This window comes from Narcine bancroftii, chromosome 2 (assembly GCF_036971445.1).
Source record: "Narcine bancroftii isolate sNarBan1 chromosome 2, sNarBan1.hap1, whole genome shotgun sequence".
NCBI lineage: Eukaryota > Metazoa > Chordata > Chondrichthyes > Torpediniformes > Narcinidae > Narcine > Narcine bancroftii.
In genome coordinates, this window is record NC_091470.1 from 321,645,564 (window position 1) to 321,665,145 (window position 19,582).

At 39.0% G+C, this 19,582-nt stretch overlaps 1 protein-coding gene across 12 annotated transcripts in view; it reads left to right on the top strand.

The window, feature by feature from the left end:
* rad54b (RAD54 homolog B) overlaps positions 1-19,582 on the top strand; it is a 168,767-nt gene that overhangs the window by 140,283 nt on the left and 8,902 nt on the right. For 8 of the 12 annotated variants that reach the window (XM_069921887.1, XM_069921886.1, XM_069921883.1 and 5 more), the window contains 5 exons: positions 485-624; positions 2,019-2,309; positions 5,431-5,615; positions 8,373-8,634; positions 16,102-16,168. In XM_069921887.1, coding sequence (XP_069777988.1) covers positions 485-624; positions 2,019-2,309; positions 5,431-5,615; positions 8,373-8,634; positions 16,102-16,168 — 945 coding nt within the window. Of the gene's footprint in view, positions 1-484; positions 625-2,018; positions 2,310-5,430; positions 5,616-8,372; positions 8,635-13,438; positions 13,552-16,101; positions 16,169-19,582 lie in introns of all 12 variants that reach the window. The other 4 variants (XM_069921888.1, XM_069921889.1, XM_069921882.1 and 1 more) reach the window with 3 other exon arrangements.

A 19,582-nucleotide genomic window follows, 5' to 3' on the forward strand; every position in this document is an offset into this window, starting at 1 on the left:
CTTAAACTAAATCATGTTCAAATGTGGCTTCAAGAGAAGGAAAATTTATTTTTTTCAGCTGCTTCTGAATGTCTCCATCATATAATCTTTTTTTCTCATTAGTATTTCAGGAGATCTTTGGGTATAAAGGACTGATCCTACATTGCCATTCCCCTTTACTCCTTAATGAGACTGTTAAATTAAAACATAGCCATACATGATAGAAAAGCTATCTTGTTTGTTGCATCTAACTGTTATATGTACATTCTAATGAACAGTTTGACTAGCTTTGCTAAATCTGTAGCTTCAGAACTAATGAGCATGAATTAGCCCAATTACCAAAAATAGATTATTCTTAATATTATGATTGTGTTACAAACTTGTGTTTTATGATATAGATTATTAACACGACACCTGCAAAAGTTAATTGGTATGTGTGTACATTCACTTAATCAATGTAAGGTTTTGAATTGTTATATCTCATTTAAATGTTAATTGTATATAGGTACCCCATTACAAAATGATCTTCAGGAATTCTACTCTCTTGTAGAATTTGTGAATCCTGGTGTTCTTGGATCCTCATCCACCTACAAAAAGGTTTATGAGGAACCCATCATCCGGTCACAACAACCCTCTGCAACTAAGGTAAGAATTGATATTTTTCTTCTCTCGAGGATGTCCTGAAGTGCATTTTTAGATACATTTCAACTTTCTCATTATTGAATACTGTTACTTGTATAGGTTGGTATAGAGATATAAACTGGAGCTGCAGGTTTTTATGGTTTAGTGATTTTATGACTTCACGATTGGTGTTGGCGTTGCACAATTGCTCAGCAAAAGGAGGTGTAAAGCGCTCCTTCCATCCGATAGCCTACAGGTCACCCTTGGGCAAGGTGTAGTACCTGATTAGCCTCCCAATCAGGGTCACGTGAAGCCACGGGTTTTTATAAACAGATTCTACAAATTGAAGTTTATGGTTGTAAAACTAAAATCACTGGGCAGATGAATCTGATGATCAATGGCCAGGTATGGACACTGCAACTGAAGAAGACAATGGAAAACCACTGCCTTTTTCCCTTGTATAATCAGGAACTCAACATCGACTATAGTCTTCCCCGATGGCGAAAAGCAACAACTACAATTCAGAGAGTCAGAGATCATGACGAATGGAGAGACATGATTGCCTATGCCGAATGGCGAGGCCCCTGAATGAATGATTCCACTATTACAGAAGATCAATTTATCCAGTGAGCCTCTGATTTTATAAATTTATTCATTTCACATTTAGGAATACTGAGGAAATTTTAATCAAAACATTTTTTGGCTGCCCCTTCTCCATTCTCACCACTGCATATCCAAACCAAAGCAAATAATCCAATCAAAATTTGTAATCATGCAGTCTCCAAAAATATCTGAGGCCAGGAACCATGCAATTTATGTTTTAATACAGCAGTCAGGGTGAAAAACACCCAATTTATTTAACAGTAACTTTCCTAATATTATAATTTTTAAGGAAACGCCCTGACTGTAGTAGGGCATATCAAGATTAAATTCCAATCTCTTGGAATTTTGACTGATTTTTGTCACTTCACCATACTGTAATAAACTTATAAAAGAATTACCCTAAAGGTCCTCTGCACATGGAGATCCCAATTTTTGTGTGCCATCAGCCCTTCTTTACAGACCACCCACATGCACCTTAAGCTGGTTGGTTTTAGGAGTGGAAGAACATCATGCAATAAGTAGCAGGAGTAAAGTCATAAAATAAACAAATCTAGTTGTGCTAAATTGGTTTTTGAGGTTCAAAATATTTATGTAATAACATTGCAATAGAATTTTGTTTCAGGTGAAAGAATTTTCAATGCAAGTTTAACCTATAGAATTGTTCAGATTCTTTGCCAAAAGTGTCCATGGGTAAGCCCGTAAAACCGAACAATAAACAATGCAGTCTTTTTCAAAGATTTATTAATTCAGGAATTCTTTCCTCTGCAGCTCAGCATTCCAGCTTTTGCTCTTTTGCTATTTCTTTTTGTCTTCAGGATGAAAAGCTTTTGGGTGAAGAAAGGGCAACGGAGCTTTGCCGATTAACTGGGCTCTTCATACTTCGACGCACACAGGACATCATTAACAATTACCTCCCTCCAAAGACTGAATGGATTATCTTCTGCCGCCCGGCTACACTGCAGCTTGAACTCTATCACAAAGTACTGTCGTCTCATGCAGTGAAATCCTTCCTCCAGGGAAAGCTGGATAACAGTCTCCACTTAGTATGCATAGGGTTACTGAAAAAGCTCTGCAACCACCCTGTGCTTCTCTTTAATACAATAAAGGTATTTGTTTGAAGTGCATATGGACATTAACTCCATAGGAACCAGTCGCATGACACATTTTAGAATAAAATTGTGTTGCAATCCATCTCACTGCATTTAAGGAAATCATTTGGCCAAGAATAGTTTTGAAATCCAATTACTTTTAAAAGCAACAAGAACTCAAGCAATATGATGGAGAAATAGAAATCCCTTTTTCTATTTATTAAATATAGCTGCCTTTTTCAGGGAAATGATGTTTAATAGATACCAAGAGCTATAAAATGCATTTTGTTCATCATGTTAATACCTCCTTACTTGCCACATCAAAAAGTTAAGTGTTGTGAGGTTCCCCCCTTTTTTTTTCTAGTTGCCTGCCCTGAAGCAGCTTAATTGTTATTTTGAGGCACAAAGAAACAAGACATTAATAAAGAATAAAAGTGAGAAAACTGCCTCTGGAGCAGTTCAGAAGGCATTGGTGGAGGTCCTTTTGAATGATCAGATAGGAGGGAAAAATTGGCAAATAATTACATTAAGTGATGCATGTATATCAACCACTTGTTTACAGGTTTAGCAATAACTAGAAGGTAAAAGGTGATTGAGGATTTTTACTTTGCTCATCAAGGATCATACTTCAACTGTGAATTGTTTATATTGGTTTTATATACCTGGTCATCCTCGTGCAGGGAAACCTAAAAGTTAATGACCAGGTTGGATCAGTAGTAAAAAAAGTGAATGCTATGTTGGCATTGATTTCAAGAGGGATAGGGTACAAGAGTAAAGAGGTGTTTATGAGGCTCTATGGGGCACTGGTGAGACCTCATTTGCAGTACTGTGTGCAGTTTTGGGCTCCCTATCTTAGAAACGATGTGATATTGTTGGAGAGAGTGCAGAGGAGATTTACTAGGATGATTCCTGGAATATAAAGGCTAACATATGAGGAATGTTTGGCAGCTCTTGGATTGTATTCATTGGAGTATAGAAGAATGAGAGAGGATCTCAAAGACATTTCAAATTTTGAAAGGTTTTGACAGAGTGGATGTAGATAAGATGTTTCCCTTGGTGGGTGAATCAAGGACAAGAGGGCACAGTCTTAAAATTAGAAGTTATCCATTTAAAACAGAGATAAGAAAAAAACTACTTTAGTCAAAGGATCGTGGATTTGTGGAACTCATTGCCACATACAGCAATGGAGGCCCGATCACTGGAAGAGTTTAAGCAGGAGATTGATAAGTATCTAATTGTTCAGGGGAATCAGGGAATATGGAAAAAAGACTGGCAATTGGAACTAGGTGTGAGTATAGTTCAGCTTGGGTAGAGTTGTGGAACAGACTTGATGGGCCAAGTGGCTTACATCTGTTCCTTTATCTTGTGACAATGAAATCTATATTTGACCTCTGCCTTGAAGTGCTATTTTGGGTTATAAATTTTAAATTTAGACGTACAGCACGGTAATAGGTCATTTAGGCCCATGAGTCCGTGCTGCCCAATTTACACCTATTAATCTACATCCCCAGTACTTTTTGAGTGTTTATCATGTGAGATGCTAGCACTGCAGAGGCTTAGTAAGTAAAAAGCACAACTTCATAACCGATTTAAAAACCACAAAACCTAAAAAGTAAATTAGTTGTATTTCACGACATTGGTAATATGCTTCTTTATAACCTCAAAGTTAATTATTTTATTTGCATCTCTTTCACAAGAGAATATACAAATGTGCTGGAGATAAAGCGCAACCAATGTTTTGGGCCTGGGCTATTGTCGGGAATTTGATTAATCCGTTTCTTCCATAATATTTTCATACGTTCTCAAATAAACATTGTGAATTCAGAAGGAAAATGTACTTGTGCAGCACTCTTACTTACATAAATTATTTTAAAATAAACCTTTATGAGTAAGATTAAATATTTAATCTATTGGGTACTTCAATGTTTTTCTTCCATGTTCTGCAGTTACTTTTGAAAATCTATTGGGACTTTGATAGTATTTTTAAAGCAATCCGTTAATAATCTCTCTGTAATGACATCTATCTCAGTAACCACAATTACACAGGGGTGCCAGAGAGTCTCATAGGCTATAGAACACAGTATATTAGGAACCATAGCACTTTAAGCTTTGTGGGAAACCTCGAGAAATTAAACTGGAACCATTATCAAAATGGCTGGTGATTTAGCTTTATGCTTTCTCATTGCTTCTCCTGCAGTCTCACTCATTTTCTTCAAGATGTAGTTATGTTTCTTATTTAAATCGGATTGGATTTTTAAAAATAAGCCCAATGTTTGAATGGAATTCATAGTTCTGATTTGAACGTTTGTGCTGGAATTGTGAATATTGTAATATGCAATCAAGTTTATTGAAATTGAGAGACAGTTAAGTTATATATGGGAATCGTACTAGCTTAACCACCAATAAGTATTCATAGAAAGTAAAATATAATATTATTTAGCAGTGCTTCTATGGTTCCATGAGAGGAACTGTGTCCAAATGTCAAGTATCATCTACCACTTGAGCTGAGCTATAAAGTCATGGGTGGGTCACAGTATAATCAGTAGTGTAATTGGCTAAATAGAATAATATCAGACATTTCTGTTCCTCATCCCTTTCATCACATCTGCAAATAAATGGGCATGGAAATGTTGCAGCATCAAATATTTCCAAAGAGGAATAGACTTATTGGCTCTCCCAAATGATGAACAGGTTGTTAGGCAAGATACAGATTTTAGTTATTGACCTTTACTTCAACGTGATTTAGGAAAAGTGTAAGGAATGGTCACAGAGGAGCTGCTAAGTATTTTTTAGTTACATTTCATTGAGTAAAATGTTTCACGTTTAGGAGGATCGCATCTAGGAGGATTATTTTTAAAAATAGCATGCTAATTGTAAGAAATTGTATCATCAATTCAGATGCAAATTTTACTTTGATAACAGTTTTTTATTTAAATGCATAGTTGGAAAGTGGTGTGGTGTGTTAATAGGGATGACCATGACACACATCTGAAATATATCTCAGAAGAGTACTTTTTAAGAGCAGTGGAACAATATTACTTTCAAGCACTGAATACCCTGTAAAGGAATGAAAACTGTCTTGTTTTATGGCACATCAGTTAAAATGAGATAAATTACTTCCATCTCTTTTCTGTCTTAGGAAAGTGAAAATTATTCCAAACAAACTGATTTTGACCAACAGTTGGAAATCGGCCCTTTCAAGGATCTAACCAATATATTTCCGATGAGCTATGAACCAGACATCTTCACTGCAAAGCATTCAGGAAAACTCGAAGTACTGAGAAACCTTTTAGCAGGCATTCATGAACAAAGTGCAGCAGAGAAGTAAGGATAAAAGCTGGATTTGAATTCATGATAGTTTGAAAATATTTGTGATGTTGGTTGATCTTATGTACTTGTATTGCTGTAGCAAGTAAGGATTTTGATGTATCTGTACGTGGTACTTAAGTATATGACAATAAGCTCTTATACTCGAGTTACTCAATAACCATTATCAAAAATGTCTTAGTAGCATGAACAATGACTGTGTTGGCCTTTGCCTGGCTCACTGACATTCATTTTCTTCTTTAGTCTTACTTTAAGTCTTACTCAGCTGAAGGCAACTACAACATTTAACTCAATTTGGAATTTAGTTCCCTGTGTACTTTTAATTCTGTTCTCTTGTGCAAACTTGTTTGAAGTGTGCCATTTAGGCATCTGTCTTGTTTCTCATTTCTGGAATTCAGCTAAAGTCTTGTTCTGAGTTGTTTCTTTACACTTGCTACTTTAATTGGACATCTGTTCCCATAGGGAATTTTATAGTTCAGGATCAAAAGTAGTTTTAGTGCTACCAGTAAAAACACAAAGCTGGAGAAACTCAGCAGGTTTATTAAGTGTCCTTTATAAAGCAAAGATAAAAATACATAACTGACATTTTGGGCTTTAGCCCTTCTTCAAGGTATGGAAAAATGTCAGCAAGTGTCTGAACAAATGAGTTGGGGGATGGGGGGAAGGTGTAGATGCAAATTTTGTGTTTTACTTTAGTGCTACCACTCTTATTAAGTGCCTTGATGTGTTGTGTTGTACTAATTGTGTTATTGTAGGAACTTACTTTAAGAGTATAGGAAGAAAACAATTTGATAGAACCCACAGTTGATGCATCTTTTAAATTAAAATGTACTGTATTTAGTATTAAATTTAAGCTACAGGAAATCTGGGGAGCTGAGTAGATTGGAAACCAGAATAATAATTATGTTAAGTGAAACACAAAAGTCTATGATTGTAGAGTCCTTGAAGAAGGGCTCAGACCTCAAAAGTCGGCAATATATCTTTGCTTTTTTTTTGAATGCTGAACGACCGGCTGAGTTTCTCCAGCATTTCTGTATTTTTACAGAATAAAAATTTGTCAGCTTTCCCACATTATCAGCTAGAAGTAATTTTAACATCTAGAAATGAACCTTTAACATGAAACTTTAACATCCAGAAATGAACCTTCAAGCAAGAGTTCATTTAAAAATAGGAGTAGGCAAAAAATCTAAAAGGGAACATACAAACATAGAAGATAGGAGCAGGAGTAGGTCATTCGACCCTTCGAGCCTGCTCCGCCATTCAACGAGATCATGGCTGATCTTAAAGTTCAGTACCCCGTCCCCGCCTTCTCTCCGTAACCTTTAATATCCTTATACTGAAGAAATAGATCTAATTTCCTCTTAAATATATTTAATGAACCTGCCTCTACTGCCCTCTGTGGCAATGAATTCCACAGATTCACCACCCTCTGGGTCAAGAAATTCCTCCTCATCTCGGTCCTAAATGGTTTGCCTATTATCTTCAAACCATGGCCCCGGGTTCTGGATTTTCCCATCCTTGGAAACATCCCATCTGCATCCATTCTGTCCAGTCCTGCCAGAATTTTATATGTCTCTATGAGATTCCCCTCTCAATCTTCAAAACTCCAGCGAGTACAATCCCAATTTGCGTAATCTTTCCTCATAAGTCATTCCTGCCATTCCAGGTATCAGTCTGGTGAATCGCCTTTGCACTCACTCCATTGCAAGAACATCCTTCCTTAGATAAGGTGACCAAAACTGCACACAATACTCCAGGTGGGGTCTCACCAAGGCTCTGTACAGCTGCAGTAAGATATCCTTGTTCCTGTACTCAAACCCTCTTGATATGAAGACCAACATACCATTTGCCTTTTTAACCGCCTGCTGTACCTGCATGCTCGCCTTCAGAGACTGGTGTACAAGTACCCCTAGGTCTCTCTGCACTTCCCCATCTCTTAATCTATTGCCATTCAAATAGTAATCTGCCCTCCGGTTTGTATTACCAAAGTGGATAACCTCACATTTATCCACAATGTAGTGCATTTGCCACGTATCTGCCCAGTCCCTCAATTTATCCAAATCACACTGGAGCTTCCTGACCCCCTCTTCTGTGCACACAACCCCTCCTAGCTTAGTGTCATCTGCAAATTTGGAGATATTACATCCAATCCCCTCATCCAGATCATTAATGTAAATTGTGAACAGCTGGGGTCCCAGTACAGATCCCTGTGGCACCCCACTGGTCACTGCCTGCCACTCAGAAAACGAGCCATTTATCCCAATTCTCTGTCTTCTACCTGCCAGCCAGTTCTCAATCCACATCAATACTTTGCCCCCAATCCCATGAGCCTTGATTTTGGAAGCCAGTCGTTCAATCTTGCTAGTTCATAATTATGGTCAAGTGGCAATAAAACTCTCTAAAGTGAAATCATACTTGCAACACTTCTGTTAAACTGAAATTTCATTGATAAACAGCATTCACTAAACTTTATAGATCTATGCTCCCACAGTTTATAACTTTGGGCCTGAATTGTACAACCGGAACAAACAAAAGGCCAGTAGGCCCTGCAAGATTTATCAGCAATTTATTTTAAATTGGATGTGGAATCCTGGGGAATCTGCTGGGTTCCATTCTGTCCTTGGTTTCAATATGTTTATCTTTATAACCTCATTCTCTTTAGAAAGTTGCATTAATATGTACAGGTTTTGTAAGAAATACAATCACAAGATGCACCATTCATTTCAGGGTTTGTTTTAATTTCTCCTGTGGCAGAGTTGTGCTTATTTCAAATTATACTCAGACATTGGACATCCTGCAAGAAATGTGCAAGACCCTTGGATATTGCTACACTCGACTGGATGGACAAACTCCTGTCAGCCTTCGACAACAAATTGTGGAATCTTTCAATAGTAAACACAGCCAAATTTTTATCTTTTTACTCAGCTCAAAGGCAGGTGGTGTTGGATTAAATCTGATTGGAGCCTCTCGATTAGTTCTGTATGATATTGACTGGAATCCAGCAAATGATGTTCAGGTGATGTTAAAATTATGTTTCGGTTTGAAAGAACGTTCATATAACTATAGTAGAAATATGGGCAAGAATATGGCTGTAGAAAATAGTTCATAAAACTTTTGCTGATTCATGGTTTACTAATAGTTCATAAGATGCTTAACTTGGTCATGATTTTCATTGTATCAATTTAATATGATGAATGTTCTGCTTCTTGTTTAGCCTCAGTATAATGAAGATAGTAGAAGCATCAGCAAACACATGAGTTGGTTAACACCTTCCTCTTCAGATCACAAGCCAGGATATGATTTATTCAATTATGTTTCGTTAAAATAGCTGCTGTATCATTTTATGCATCGAACAGGTTTTTGATGTTGCTTTGAGCATAAATTCAATTAAAATGAAATGTTAAAATGTACTTAATGAATTTGAGTTGATTTGCATTAATGTACAAAGTGCCTATAATTATCAATATTTTAAACCTGAAAGGAGATAAATAGTTTGATCTTAATTACTATGCCACTATGGTTCCTTTGAGATATTATCAGAACCAAGGGTTGCAAGAAAGTGGCATTGAGGGAATAAAGGAGATGTGATCACATTGAAAGGTGGAGCAGGTATGAGCAGTCAACTAGTTTACTCTTGTCTCTAATTCTTACTTTCTCAAGACAGGAATATATGAGATAACAGGATGACAATGCCAATTGGTCATTCTAGGGTTTTATTACAACCTTATTGTTTCCAAGAGAGAAGCAAGAAGAGAAAATAAAAGGGAGACATTTTCCTACAGGGTCTATATAATGTGGTTTAAAAACCTAAGTGATTCAATTCATTGCAAAGTAAATATTAAAAAAAATACACAATCTTTACCTATCTTCATCTGCTGTTAGTTTATTTATCTTTTATTTGCCCCTGTGCGCCACAGTTTTAAATTTGTAATCATACCATTCACATGGGATTAAAATGCACCTTCCAGATGTTATTCAAGGATATTTGTGTACATTTTGCAGAATTTAAAGCACTTTTTATACATAATCCCTTCATTTCAGGGCACCAGAATATTTGCGACATAACAATGTTATGTATATTAAAGTAGTCATATTTAGTACTTCGTTGCATATTCCTTGCATGCAATAACTGCTTGAAGATTGTGATTTATAGGCATCACCAGGTGGTAGTATCTTCTCTGGTGATGCTCTACCAGCCTCATCTTCAGCTCCTGCCTATTTTGGGGGTTTGTCCCCTTATGTTTTCTCTTCAGCATATGGACTAAAGCATTTGGAAAGCAATTGGACTAAGATCGGGTGACTGACTTGGCCATTCAAGAATTTTCCTGTTTTAGCTTTGATAAACTCCTTTGTTGCTTTAGCAGTATGTTTGGGATCATTGCCTTGCTGTAGGATGAAGTGCCTTCCAATGAGTTTGGAAGCATTTGCTCAAACTTGAGCAGATAAGATGTTTCTATACACCTCAGAATTCATTTTACTACTGCCAATTGTCAATGAAGATAAGTATGTCAGAACCTGTGGCAGCCATACATGCCCAGGCCATTAACACCCCCACCACAATGTTTCACAAATGAGGTGGTTTGTTTTTGGATCTTGGGCAGTTCCTTTGCACCTCCACCCTTTGTTCTTACTATCACTTTGATACAGGTTAATCTTGGTCTCACCTTTTTCCAGAATCCTGCAAGCTCTTTTAAATATTTTCCTTTACACATCCACACCTGCCTCCTGAAGCATGTTTTTAATCTGTCCGACGGGCTTTGGGGATATTTCTTCAATATGATGAGAATTCTTCTGACATCAGTAGTGGAGATATTGCTCTTTCTTAATAATGATGATCCAAACAGTTGATTTTGGTAATCCTAAGGTTTGGGCGATGTCTCTTTCATGTTTTTCAGCCTCTTAGTGGCTTCTTTGACATTCATTGGCATAACTCCCGTCCTAATGTTGAAAAATGGCAACTGCAGACTCCAAGGTGATCAAAAGCTCAGAAGCAAGCCTAGCTCTCTTATATCTGCACCAAGAACCAATTAAACATACCTGAATAATCACAAATACCTGTGAAGCCAAATGTCTCAAACATTATTGTGTCCTGAAATGGGGGAATTGTATAAAAAGTGCTGTACAGGAGGTACCTCTCTTATCTGGCGCTCTGTGATCCGGCAGCTTCCGTGGCTTGGCACGTTTAGGTCTGTGCCGCATAATGTCCATTTGGGAAACGTCCGACCACATATATGTTGGTGGTCCTGTAATTATTCGGTTACCACCAGCAAGTTCGCAGCAATTTAGAAAAAGCGATCGCTAGCTATAGGGAATTGTGTACTGTATACCCAAACTGATCTGACTGCCCTGATCTCTCCCCATAGCACCATGTCGGTCCCCACACTGATCCCTACTTACAAATAAAAAAGTTTACAGGCACATCTACAGTAAAATGCATATAGCTTTTCTAAGTATATAATATGGTTTTCACACAACATCCACATTGCATAACACCCAGTTTCACAGAACATATTGTGGACGTTAAGCGGCGCATGCCTGTACAAACTCCTTAGAGACAGCACGTGATTCGAACCCCAGTCCTGATAGCTGGCACTGTAAAAGTTGAATCTGCCTCCGGTAGTACAAACTCCTTCCAGTTAGCATGGGATTCGATCCCCAGTCCTGATCACTGCACTGTAAAGGTTGAATCTGCCTCCGGTAGTACAAACTCCTTCCAGTTAGCATGGGATTCGATCCCCGGTCCTGATCACTGCACTGTAAAGGTTGAATCTGCCTCCGGTAGTACAAACTCCTTCCAGATAGCACAGGATTTGATCCCGGTCCTGATCATTGCACTGTAAAGGCATTGTGCTAACCACTATCCTAACTGTGCCACCCCACTGTTTTAAGCTTTGTTCTACCTTTTACATTGGGGGTTCCCTTCTGGGTCAATTTCTGTTTTCTGGCATTTGCTGGGGTCTGGCAATGGTCAGGTTCTAACGTTGCCGGATTAAAGAGGTACAACCTCTACATGGTCAAACCAAAATATAGACAAATAACTCTGAATAAAATCTGGAATGTGCTCTTTAATCATGTGAAGTTTTTGATTATAAATTTAAAACTGTGAAGCACAGGGGCAAAAAAAGAAAAAAATGTGCCTTTATCCCAAGCATTATGGAGGGCACTATAGGACAGAATTTGTTATGTACATTCAAGAGGGTTTTTGACATAGTATGCAGCTAATCCAACCAGAGAGAGGGCTGAACTAGACTTTGGGTATGACTATAGTTTCAATGGGAAAGAATTTTTGGACAGGGATTATAACTCCATATGTTTTCAGAGACTTTTGAATGAGGATAAGATTGGATCTTAGGGGGTTCTAAATTGGGAAATGGATAATTACAGTAATTTTTGGCAAGAGGTCTGGATAGTAGATTGGGAGCAGCTATTTTTAGGTAAGTCCACACCCAACAGCTGGGTCAGGATATAGGACTGGCATGTTATCGTTGAAGAAAGACAAAGATGACAAGGTTTGGTAAACTTAGATGATGCTAATTTAGTTACAAAGGAAAAAGAATCTAAAATTTAACGGGACTTTTGAGCAATGTAAAGGTAGCAGTAAAGAATTTGGGCAGTGAATCAGGAAATCTAATAAGAGCCATGAAATAGCCTTGGTGAGTTTGATGAAGGAGAATCCCAAGACATTTTGTACATGCATTAAAACAAGAGGGTAACTAGGGAGAGGGCAGGACCACTCAAGGAAAAAGGAGAAAATTTACCTGGAGCCAGAGGTATTAAGTGAGTACATCATATTGATATTCACTAAGGAAAAGGACATAGACGATAGCAAAATCAGTCGGGAATATTGCTGAAATTGTATGGCATATAGCTATTAAGTGGGAGGTGGTGTTGGTGTTCTTGAAGGTTAGGGTAGAAAAGATCACTGGGTTTGATGTGATCAAACTCAGGTTATTGACAGGCAAAAGAAGAGACTGCTGGTGCCTTGATAGAGATCTTTGTATCCTCTTTAACCACAGGTAAGATGTCAGAGCACTGGAGAATAATCAGTGTTATTCCTTTGTTTTAAAAGGAATAAACCCAGGAAATTATAGAGCAGTGAGGCTTACATCAGTGGTAGGGAAATTAATGGATAAGGTTCTTTGGGATAGAATCTACTTGCATCAGCGAAAGTATAGACTTATTCGGGACAGTCAGTATGCTTTTGTGTAGAGGAGATCATGTCTTATAAACTTTACTGAGTTTTTTGAGGAGGATTGTATTACTATTGTGAGGATAGGGAGACTTTGGTAAAGTTTTTGAATCAACCCCTCATTCTAGGCTGATCAAAAAGATAAGCTACACTGGATCAATGGCGATTTGGGAAATGGACTCAAATTCAGCTTGCCATGGAAATCAGTGGATAGTAGTAGATGGGAATTATTCTGACTGGACATCTGTGACAACTGGCAATCTACAAGGACCAGGGTTTGGACCTTTGTTGTTTGTGATTATATATAAACAATTTGGACGGAATCTAGGTGGACTGATTAGTAAGCTTGCAGATGATATGAAAATTGGTGGAGTTGTAGGTAGTGAGGAAGCAAGATGCATCTGTCAACTACAACATGATCCCAACACCAGACAGATCTTCCCCTGCACGCCTTCTGTAGGCAATATCTCCCTCGACCATACATCCTGTCCCACTAATTGCCCTCTTGGCACCTTCCCCTGTGGCCACAGGATGTGCCACACTTGTGACCACTCCTCCTCCCTCACCACCATTCGGGACCCCCAAACAGTTCTTCCAAGTGAAGCAGCAACACTTCTTTGTGAATCTGCAGGAATCATCTACTGGATCTGGTGCTCCCGTTGTGGCCTTCTCTACATTGGAGACTGGACGCAGACTGGGATATTGCTTCACTGAGCACCTTCATTCTGTCCGCATCAATGACGGGTATTCATTTTAATTCTGCGTCCCACTCCCACATCAATGTGTCTGTTCATGACCTCATGTACTGCCAAACATGTACTGCTATCTGTAAATTGGAGGAGCAACACTTAATATTCTGTCTATGCACTCTCCAACCAGATGGCGTTAACATCAACTTCTCTGGTTTCTGTTTGTCCACTCCACCGTTCTCTCTTCCCTATCCTCTGTCTCCTTACCTCTAGCTCTCCACTCCCTTCCCTCTCCGTTCACAGAGCCATCCCCCTCCCCCTGTTTACTGTTGTGGCCTCCCTCCCTATTACTTCTTACCTGTGGGACTGTGCAGCTTCCCTTTCCTTTCCCTATCACCACCATTTTGTTCTAACACCTGACTGCATTTTGTTCCTACCTTAATGAAGGGCTCAAGCCTGAAACATTGGTTATCTATCTTTATTTTTGGTATATAAAGTACACTGTTTGACCTGCTGTGTTTCCTCAGGATTGTGTTTTTACTACACCAAGATGTAGGTCAGTTGGAAATATGGGCGGAGAAATTGCAAATGTTTTTTTTAAATCTGGACAAGTGTGAAGTGTTGCACTGTGAAAGGTCAAATATAAGAGGAAAGTATACAATAAATTGCAAGGTACTTAAGACCATTGAAGGACAGCGGGTTCTTATGGCACCCGTCCATAGCTACCAGAAAATGGCAATGCATGTAGATATGGTGGTAAAGAAGATGCTTGCCCTCATTAGTCAGGGCATTGAATATAAAAGCTGGAAAGTCACGTTGTAGTTATCTCAGTTTGGTTTGGCTACATTTCAAGCACCGTGTGCAGTCCTACTCAGATTTAGATTTCAGATTTATTGTTAGAGTGCATACATGACATCACATACAACCCTAAGATTCCTTTTACCTGCAGGCACAGCAGAAATATCACTAATTGGCAGTGCAAACAGCATAAACATGTAAATAATCAAAAGAACTGTTAACAGGTAATGAATGTAAACAACTGCAATACAGAGAGAGTAAAGAAAAATCAATTAAGTGCACAGTAAGAGTCTTAAATTAGTCTCTGATTAACTTTGTCGTTGAGAATTCTGATAGTAGAGGGGTAGCAGCTGTTCCTAAACCTGATGGTGTGAGTCTTGTGGCACCTATACCTCACTCTCATGGCACTAGAGAGAACAGAATGTGTGCTGGGTAGTGTGGGTCTTTGATGGCTGATGCTGCCCTCCGATGGCAGTGCTACCTGTAGATGTACTCAATAGGGGGAAGATTTTTGCCTGTAATGTCCTGTGCTGCATCCACTACCTTTCAGAGGGCTTTACACTCAGGGGTATAGGTGTTCCCAAACCAGATCTTGCTGCAGCTGTCATCACACTTTCCACCACGCTTCTAGAAATTTGCCAGGGTTTCTAATGTCATACCAAACCTCGACAAACTCCTGAAGAAGTAGAATTGCTGATGTGCTTTCTTCACGACGCCATCGGTGTGTTGGGTCCAGGAAAGATCTTCCCAGATAGTGACTCCCAAGAACCTAAATTTGCTCACCCTCTCCACCTCTGATCCCCCAATTGTATACTTCTGTCATTGCATTACAAAAATCATATGAAGGCTTTGGAAAGGGGGAGGGCGGTGGGGTGGTGTACAGAATAAGTTCACAAGAAGATTAAAGAATTTTAGTTATAAAGAGATTAGACAAATGTGGATTGTTTTCTCTGGAGTGTGGGAAACTGAGGGGTGACCTGAATACAGTGTATAAACTTATGGCAGGCACCTGTCAGTTAGAATGTCTTTTTTTCTGAGGTGGAAATGTAAAAAACTGGAGGGCATCGCTGTAAGATGAGAAGGAGAAAGTTTAACAGATTTATGAGGTAACTTTTAAACAGCGAGTGGAAGGTGCCTGGAACATGCTGCCAGGGAAAGTGTTGGAAGCCGAAACAATAACAATGATTAAGAGGCTCTAAAATAACTACATGAACAGGCTGAGAATGGAGGAATATAGAACTTGTGCAGGGACATGGGAATAATTAAAATTTGCATCATGTTCGGCACAAACATTGTGGTCTGAAAGTATTGTTCCTGCACTGTACTGTTCTAGGAGGTCATTTGACCCATCATAAATTTACCATCTATTTTGGTTTGATCTATTTCCTAATTTCTTTATTTCCCTGCCCTATGTCACTGGGGGCTTTCTTTAAAATACTTAAAATAATTTCCTTTTGAAAGTTGGCATTTAATCTGTACCCATCGCTCTTCCACTTGTGCATTTCAAAGCCTAACCATAGCTTTTGTAAAAAATGTATTTCTCACATCAACTTTGGTTCTTTACCTCTTTTCCTTTTCTTGTCTTGGGATGTCTCTTTATATCTTTATATTCCTTTAGAGGGAAATCAAAGGAAAAGCAATTTTGTGTTCATAATAATAAATTGATTTTTGAATCGACTGTGGTAGAAGTGATTGGAAATTCAAGATATAATTTTCAATAAGATAACAGAAGATTTTTAAAAATTATTAATTTATTGTCATTTGTCCCAGTTTATTTTAAAATTATTTGTGTGTTCTGTTTCTGAAGGCTATGGCCAGAGTCTGGAGAGATGGTCAAAGGAGACCTGTGCATATTTACAGACTACTAACCACAGGTTTGTTTGCCTCTTAATATTTACTCATCTGTGAAACTGAATATTTTACTATTAAATAGGCTATTAAGCTTCAAGAGACTTCATTCTGTGAGATCATGAGGCATCTGTGCCCTGCCTCCATATGCTCCAAGTTGATTCATGCCCTTTAATATTGTATCAGTTTACCTTACAATTTAAAGTTTAAAATTGATTTAAATGTTTTAAATTTAAATTTGCACATGCCGCACAGTAACAGGCCATTTTGGCCCATGAGCCCGAATCGCCCAATTGCACCCAATTAAACTAGAACCCCAAATTGTTTCAAATGGTGGGAGTAAACCAGAGAACCGGAGTCCCTGGGGAAAACTCCTACAGACATGGGGAGAACATGCAAACTTCTTACAGGCAGCGCAGGATTCGAAACCTGGTCCCAATCGCTGGCGCTGTAACGATGTGCTGTCCTGAATCATAATCATTAACTAATATCAACTTCTGAGTGCAGAATAATGTTTCAAATTATTGCTGCAGAAAAGAGTCCTGAACTTCTGCCACCAGTGACAACTGTGCTCTGCTGTCACGAGTCAGTGACATCTTACAAAGTGATCTAGTATTCTCAGTTTAAAAAGAATAATGTTATTTTGAAATTGATTCTAAATAAACTGGACTTAGTATTTTTATTAATGTTTCAACTCGACAAATTTCAGCTGAGTCTTATGTTCAATCCTGGTCACCTCATTACAGGAAGGATGTGGAAGCTTGGAGAGGGTGCAGAGGAGATTTATCAGGGTGTTATTTTGATTGGAAAATAAGTCTTATGAGGCAAGGTTAGCAAAGTTGGGACTATTTTCTTTGGAGCATAGAAGGATGAGAGGAGACTTATAGAGGTCTACAAGAGAAGCATAGGTAGGGCAGGAATGACAAACACCAGAGGACATAAGTTCAAGATGAAGGGCGGGAAGTTTTTTTTTATGTAGAGAGTTATGGGTGCCTGGTGGTGAACATTAGGGGCATTTAAGAGACTCCTACCATAAATCTTCGTCCGCGAAGCCAAGCCAAGAGAGACAGGCAAAAGGATGGAAGAAAAATAGAAGGTTACGGGGCAGGGAGGGTTTAGTATTTTTTTAAGGATATATAGTTCTATGTTCTGTGAAACACACAGTGCTATTGCAGTGGGTTAAATTAATGTAATGGAGGATTTAGACCAGCTTATGCAAGAATGTATGCATGTGAATCAGATGACATAATCTAAATTCCACCAAGGAGCCCAGAGATGCATATGAATCAGCAGACATAATCTAATTTACAGCATGAGGCCCAGAGATGCAGTTGTCTTTTGTTGGTCACAGACTGTCAGGAGACCTTGAAGATAAGTAAGCCATTTATTCAGGGTGATGGGCTATGAGTAAACAATTTTTGGCCACGCTGCTGAAGATCTATCTGCGCTGGGTAGGTCACGTCTCCAGGATGGAGGACCATCGCCTTCCCAAGATCGTGTTATATGGCGAGCTCTCCACTGGCCACCGTGACAGAGGTGCACCAAAGAAGAGGTACAAGGACTGCCTAAAGAAATCTCTTGGTGCCTGCCACATTGACCACTGCCAGTGGGCTGATATCGCCTCAAACCGTGCATCTTGGCGCCTCACAGTTCGGCGGGCAGCAACCTCCTTTGAAGAAGACCGCAGAGCCCACCTCACTGACAAAAGACAAAGGAGGAAAAACCCAACACCCAACCCCAACCAACCAATTTTCCCTTGCAACCGTGTCTGCCTGTCCTGCATCGGACTTGTCAGCCACAAACGAGCCTGCAGTTAACGTGGACATTTACCCCTCCATAAATCTTCGTCCGCGAAGCCAAGCCAAAGAGAAGAGATAAGCCATGGTCCTGCTGCTGAAGTTTCAGACTCTGAGGGGTGGAAACGTCTCTCAGCAAGAAGAAGAAGAACTTCTAGAGTCCAACCAATGTCCCGGTCGGGGGAGGTGGAGAAGCTGCTACCAGTGCCCGGACAACCTATTACAAATGTGAGGTCATTGCTTCGCTTTGGCAGTTGGGACCAGTCCAGGCATTGATAAGTATAATTGGGAAGGGCTTGCATATTGTAGTTTGAAATCAGCTTTAGATTTAGTAATAAATATTTGTATAAACTGAAGTGCTCTCGGCGTGTGTCTCTGTTTTATTTCGGTAGCTGAAACACTGTGACCAATCTAAAAAGAACAAAGTGAGAAGTACAAGTTTACCAGGACAATTACTAAACTATTCATTGAGACACCCTAACTTATGTCCATAGACCTGAGTTTAGATCCCACCTTGGCAGCTGTAGATCACTGTGGACAGTTAATGGTGTGGAATTTGGATAAATGCCACCAAGCAGCTCTAGTAATGATGAAATCAAAAACTAAAAGCCCACCTGGTTCATACTATTCTTGCTTGGTCTGATCTATAAGTAACTCCAGACACAACCCATGTATTGGATCTTAAATGCCCTTTGAAATGGCTCATCAATTGTGTATGACTTATTAGCAAGTTGTAAAGGGGAAATTAGAAAGGACGGTAAATACTAGCCATGGTAGCAATGTCCAGATTCTGAATGAAATAATAAAATAAAATGTTGGAGAAACAGTGGGCAGTGCAATTACAATGAAAACCATAGATTCGATTCCTCAGAAACAGTTGAAATATTTTCAGAAGCTAAATTGACAGTTTATCTTGCAAGACTTTGAAATGTGGTCATAGTAAATCATTGAATTATATCATTTATAAGGAGGCCATTCAGCTCATCACATTTATGCAAGCTTTTTGATTTGTCCAATTTGTCATTTTCCACAGCTATCACTGCAGGTTTTTAATTTTCATTGAGCAGAGAGGACTACAGCACAGGAACAGGCCCTTCTACCCAAAATGTCTACACTGACCATGATGCCAAAGTAAACTAATGTCATTTGCCTCCATATAGTATATCCTTCCATTCCCTGCCTATTCATGTGTTTGTCTCAATGCCCCTTAAATGTTGCTATTGCATCTGCTTTCACCACTGCCCTTGACAGTGAATTCTAGGCATCTACCACTCACTGTCTTAAAAAAAAATCTTTACCTTATAAATCTTATTTAAACCATCCCCCTCTCACCTTAAAGCTATCTCTTCTGGTATTTGGCATTTCCATCCTGGGAAAGAGACGTTATCTATCCTCGCTATGCTTCTCATAATTTTATATTCTTTGTTTAGGTGTCTTCCCCGCACCCACCCTCCCCCCAGCCTCTGACGCTCTAGACAAAATAATTTAAATTTGTCCATTCTCTCCTTGTAGCTAATACTCTCATCCAGGCAATCCAGAGAATCTCGTGTGAACCCTTTCTAAAGCCTCCATGTAATATTGCAACAAGAACTGCCCACAATGCTCCAAATCTGACCTAACCAAAGTTTTATCCAGCTGCAATGT